The sequence below is a fragment of the Esox lucius genome, chromosome 2 (genome assembly GCF_011004845.1).
Source record: "Esox lucius isolate fEsoLuc1 chromosome 2, fEsoLuc1.pri, whole genome shotgun sequence".
Classification (NCBI taxonomy): Eukaryota; Metazoa; Chordata; class Actinopteri; order Esociformes; family Esocidae; genus Esox; species Esox lucius.
In genome coordinates, this window is record NC_047570.1 from 30,491,337 (window position 1) to 30,497,423 (window position 6,087).

At 43.0% G+C, this 6,087-nt stretch overlaps 1 protein-coding gene across 1 annotated transcript; it reads left to right on the top strand.

Annotated features, from left to right (window-relative positions):
* Positions 1 to 1,869: 1,869 nt before the first annotated feature.
* On the top strand, positions 1,870 to 4,614 carry LOC109616594. Its single transcript, XM_020053244.3, has 4 exons — positions 1,870 to 1,948; positions 2,304 to 2,434; positions 2,742 to 3,717; positions 3,905 to 4,614. The coding sequence occupies exons 2-4, from the start codon at positions 2,403 to 2,405 to the stop codon at positions 4,031 to 4,033; spliced, it is 1,137 nt and encodes a 378-aa protein (XP_019908803.2). The 5' UTR covers positions 1,870 to 1,948; positions 2,304 to 2,402; the 3' UTR covers positions 4,034 to 4,614.
* The last annotated feature ends 1,473 nt before the right edge of the window (positions 4,615 to 6,087 follow it).

A 6,087-nucleotide genomic window follows, 5' to 3' on the forward strand; every position in this document is an offset into this window, starting at 1 on the left:
TGGTAAAAGTAACCGTGGGTTTAACTTGGAGTGGTTTTTTGAAGAAAAACTGGCTAACGGTTAGCATACAAAAGAAGGCACTTCTGTTTTCCATGTCTGCTATTTGGTGGAGATGGTAATTGGTCGAGGACGGGTTACAAAGATTTGAAACATATTTCTGATAGGATTGCAAAACATGAGAGCAGCGGGAGTCATCTGGACAATGCTGTGAAATTAGGCTTGCTTGGAAGGGTAAATGTCGCAGCCCAAGTTGACAGTGCATACAGGCGCTCCATTGAGCAGCATAACAAACAGGTGGAGGAAAACAGGTACGTTCTCAGTTGGATCATAACATGTATTAAACTGTGTGGAAAATGTGAAACCGCACTGCGGGGGCACGACGAGTCGGTGGACTCCCTGAATCCTGGAATATTCAGATGCATTTTCGAGACTATGTGTGAGGGCGATTCGAGACTTGAGAGGCACTATGACTCTCAGCCCATCTTCAAAGGGACATCTAGCACTGTACAAAACGAACTAGACAGTATTTATGAAGTGTACAGGGAGGAGATAGCCAAGCAAGTGGACGAGACATCATTTGTTGCCATACAGGCAGATGAGACAACTGATGTCTCCTGTAAATCACAAATGGTGGTTGTGTTGGGATACACGTTCCCTGACAATACAGTGACAGAAAGGTTTTTGGAGGTTGTGTAAGTAAAAGATAAAACTGGACTCAGCCTCTCTAATAGCATCAAGGGTGTGCTGGAAACGCTGAAGCTGGGAGAAAAGCTGATCGCTCAGACTTATGATGGTGCGGCTGTAATGAGTGGAAACGTCTGAGGGGTACAGACGCTAATTAAAGAGACATACCCACATGCCCAGTTTGTTCACTGCTACGCTCACCAGCTGAACCTGACCTTGCAGCAAGTTTGTGCAGCAAGGATGAGCATCCTGAAGGTGTATTTTTCAGATTTCACTGCTTCTGCCATCTTTTCTCTGGCGCTCCAAAACGTGTTGCGGCACATGCTGAGGCAACACAGAGACGCATTCCAAGGACACCCGCTGTACGATGGAACTTTAAAAGTAGACCTGTCAATGCAGTTTGGGAACACCTTGCTGCGCTTCTCCTGTGTATGGGAGACATACGCACACAACCAGGATGGGATGATGCCACCATAAGTGAGGGATATGGCAAAAAAAACTCCAGGACCGAGCCTTTCTGCAGCTGCTGGGTTTTTTTCTCTCTCCATTATGCCAGAAGTTTATGTTTTATACAACACTCTGCAAAAACGGATCATCGATGCATCTGGGATTAGCAGTGCACTCACCCGTTTCAAGGAACATGTCCAGAATATGCGGAAGCCACCTGATGAATGAGCTAAAACTACCTCAATTTTTGTAAATATTTTACAATACAAAAATTATTTGAAAATAGGCCTACACAGTGGACTACTGATCGTATAGAAATATAATTCATACAACGTCACAATATGAACGCAGGCATGTGTTCTAAAGAATACGTCATAAATGCATTAGAACGCGTACAGAAATAATACATGCCAATTTACAAACTTTCATCATTCCGCGAATTAACTGTATATTGAGAGAGACCTACAATTTATTTCTGTAAAAATGTCTAAAAATACTATATTAAAATCTAAGGTAGGAATGCTTTTTAAGCAGTTTTCTTTAAGTATAATATACATATAGGATGTGTTATTAATGGCCTATAACGTGCGCTTTCCAGATAACATGGGTAGCCTAGTTCTTAATACCTAAACATACCTACAAGTCCAAATAAAAATGGGCTAGTCTGTGTCTATAATAGGGTAGGCATTGCCGACTTGTCTCTGCGTGAAGATGAAACAATGCCCAATGTTTTCTGTTTCAGGTGATTCATTGCTCTGACGAGAACACCCCTAATGATGAACTTGTCCAGAGTCCACTGCGTTGCGACTACCAGCAGGTATTCTCCAGGAAATATCACAAAATTGGGGATTAATTGGTCAGTTCATTCAGAGTTGTTAGTGGTGGTTTGGAACAAAAGCCTGCACACACCCAGTTACTATATGGGAATGGGATGTTTGTCAGTCCAACCCAAAAATATCCTTTCCATATTTAACCAAATTCAGAATTGAAGACATACAGCGAGACATTTTGACCATCCAACTTATGAACACGAACTAAAATGTTTCACCTTGCCTGCTAATGGATTATCTAACATAATGGTCAGATGTTTTAAATGCTAGGCTACCTCTCATTCCATTTATTCCACTACAGTGTGTCATCTTTAGATTTGACACTAGCTTGATATATTTCAGGAAAGAAGCTGTCTGGTGTGTCTCTGGAGTCCTTGGGCATCTGCTGCCATCCTCTCCCATGGGATCAGAAGGATCATACAGAGATGGCTTTCCCTTGCTATGACTATGGTGACCAATGTTCTCAATGGGAGGTAAGAGTAATGTCATGGCTGTATGCCTATTTCTATGTTACCTTTTCATTAACAACAGTGTAACGCAACCTTTATCAGCAGAAAGAGAAAGCCGTTAGCTGAACATATTTTAATGTACAGGGACGCCAGAATGGCCTTAGAGAAGGATTGGTTTTGTGTGTTGGGAAGGCTTCCAATTGACATCATCGACCCCGGAGCTGGTCCTGGTTTTGTCCTGGTTTTATATTTATGTCGTCTCATTCGTGTGTTGAGATATTGTAATCTGTTCCATTTTAACACTACCGTTTTACCTGTATGTGTCTCACAGGGTGACACCAAAAGCAATGGGCGAAAGGCTGCAGGCTGTGTCCAACGGTCTATGGGTCACAATGGGCTGTGAGGTAGCCATAGTCCCACCTCAGGTTCCTCTCTCCAGTCCTGTTACTGCCAGTCAGAGGGCAGCAGCTCTCAGCTGCCTTAAAGAACTGGTGCGAATGTACCGCTGTTCTATTGGCCAAGGGACTGCACATGGTGTGTGTGAATGGAAGATCTCCACTGCTGTTGAGATGACTCTAAGAAATGCAAGCATGTTTCCCAACAGCATTTTCCACAACAGTTGGATGAAAGTATCCAACTCAGACCAGCTCCCTCCATTGACCCTTGGTGAGTCCACCATGCTGGAACAAACTGTGCCACCATTGGCAAGTCTTTTCCCTAAAGAAGCTGCCATGATGAGTGCAAAACCCAACCGTGCCCAACAGCTCAGAAAGAAAAGCCTGTATCACAAACAGCGTAATGCCTCCTCCACACTCTGCATGGTCCCAGAGATGCTCCTTATCCACACAATTGGCAGATTTATTTATAATATCTACCCCCTGGAGGACTTCTCCCCATGGACCGAGGAGGTTATTGAAAACCGTGTGGAGGTGACGCGGCAACTTTCCTTCCTGGTCCAGGAGGCCTTGGCCAAATCTACTAAGACCAAAGCCCTACAAAGAGAACTGAGGAAGCTCTCTGAGCCGAACCAGAACTGTGGCCCACTGGAGCTCCAGCTGGGAGATCTGCTATTCACCAACTTTCTGAAGCAGTTCTCTTCACAGCGCCCCCTGTCACCCGAGGCCTTCCTGGACAATCACCAGCTTTGCTTGGAAGTGTCACTTATGGTGAGCAGGGTGCTTCTCCAGCACTGGACCCCCAGGATTTCTTTCTCCCCTGTCTGTGAGGTGCAGGAAATCAGCCCGAGACTGAAGCGTTGCCAGGGGGGTGTCATCCAACACTGGTCCTCAACAGACAACCTCCTAGTGGTAAGACCTGTGCAACTAAATCTCCCGGGACACTTGACGTATCTCACCATAGGTCACCAGGGGGTCTGAAGCCTACTGTACACAGTGTAGAAACATCCACATGTATTTTTGTAGGAAACACCTTACTTCATTGGTGAACACAGGTACTGTACCATCCATCTGATATAAGACTTCTGTTTGTTTTTAGCTTGCTGATGAAGGTGATGAGGATCTGCACTTTGTGGGTACGTTTTCTAGAATGCACCGGTGCCCCCTGGAGTGGTCAAACCCCCGGCACCTCCTTTTCCAACGTTATCTTCTACATCCTATCCGCTAACCAAAAAATCCTGTCCTCTGGACTACATAACCTGCACACCGACCTGTCAACCCTGTCCACCAACCTGCCACCCCTTTAAGTGTGCATACCCTGACAGTCACGTTGGCTCAGTCTAGGCCAACCTCTCAGCACAGGCCAGCACCGTCCACTCCTCCATCGAGACATGCACCGCCCATGTCTCAGCAGAGGCCAGCAGCATCCACTCCTCCATCAGCCTGCTGCACTTTCCGGGACCTTGCCCAAGCTCCCTTGGTCTCTGCATCTGTGTCTTCCCCAATTTCCTTTTTTGTGTCCTCTTCCATCAGTCTCCTTGTCTGTTCCAGGCCCCTTCTGCTCGTTGTTCCCTCTAGGGATTTTGGGTCTTGTCCAATGTGGATGATGTGGTCTTCTGGTCCCTCTTGTCTCCCCTTCTATTTCCATTTAGAGGGGTGGTACTGTGAGGTCTCGTCTCTCTTGTCCTGCCTGCTCATTTTTCTTTGTCCTGCCCACCTGCGTTTTGGCCTCAACCTGCTTATTGTCACTTCTGCCAGGCTGCCATATTTTCAGGTTCTTTTCTGTTTTCACCTCAGTGTGTTTTGTGTTTTGGCCATTTGTTTGCCAACCTTTTGTTGGATTTTTTGTCTACCTTGTTTGTGGGCTGCCTGCCTGTTTGCAAAATAATAAAGTGAAAATAAAGCGAAAGAATAAAAATACAAAAACTGGAGTTCTGTGCCTGGGTCTCATTACTGCTGTGCCGGGAAATCATGTCACGTTCTCTAGCTGAACACATTTGAAATATTTCAATATATATAGAGATATTATAGATATATTTTTAAATTACAGTTTAAAAATATTAAATCTGGTCTCATGTGGAGTCGTTTGGGTGATCCAACTGCTGGTTGCGGGCATTGAATGACTTAGTTGGCATGTTTCCTGGAAGAGATGCAGGGATATGAATCCTGGCTGCGTGGTTATTGATGCTATGTTATTGAAACATGATCATGTGTGATATGTTTATTTTACCTCTTTGGCTTCGTTTTCGAGTAAATTTAATTCTGGTTCATCTGTTCTGTTTTATTATTACATGCTGAAGGTTAGTGCTTCACCTATTTACTTGAGATCCTATGTACAGTAGATACACCTCACTGTTAGAATATGTACAATATGGATGTAGTAAATTGATTAAAAAAATATACTAGGCATGTATAATGGAACAGTATTCAAGGAGCATTTTACAAACTTAACATAATGAAGAGGAATAACATTTGGTCTAATTAATACCAGCTGGGATCAATCTGATGGTCACACAGCTACTATCTTAAATACACCCAACTGCTACATCAATCCAACTGAAAACCCATTAACTGATATTTCCGGACCTAACTGTATATTTATAATATATATTATAAATCAATGCAGGCCATAATGAAAAATCTGTCAATGATTTTGTTAAAGTTTTTTGGTCTGATATTACTAGTTTGTGCCAATTTCTTTAGCTGTTTCTTAGCTGTGTATGTGAGCGTGTGTTAGTGAGTGTATCTGAACTTCATCTTTTCATATTTTTGGACAGATTTCCGTCCTTCAGTCCTTAATCAAGAATTCTGCAGCAAATTGTTTCAAATTTTTTGAAATATTTTTTACAGATTTTGCTTATGTATTTAATGTATATGCATATTCTCAGGTATAGTCTAAGATAACAGAAAAATAGCAATTGTTTGCTGAAGTTAGATCAACGTCACATCAATGTCTGCAACATCCCATAATGATCAAATTAAAACATCCTGTGTAGCTGATGTACGCCATCACTACTGTAATTTGCTCTAGAAAAATTATGTAAATGATAAAACATGCTACATAACAGAGCTGAATAATCGCTATGTAGAATAAGCACATTTTAAACCTGATTAAAGTGTAGCATAGCCTGTGCATTTTGGTTATTGGTGCACACAGTTGATTTTTAGCCACATAACAGAAAATGCTGTGGTGTTTTTGTCTTACAGTAGGGTACTGATAGATCGCACCACAAGTTGGTGCTATTGTGCTAAAATAAAGGTATAAGGCCAGAGAGGGTGTGA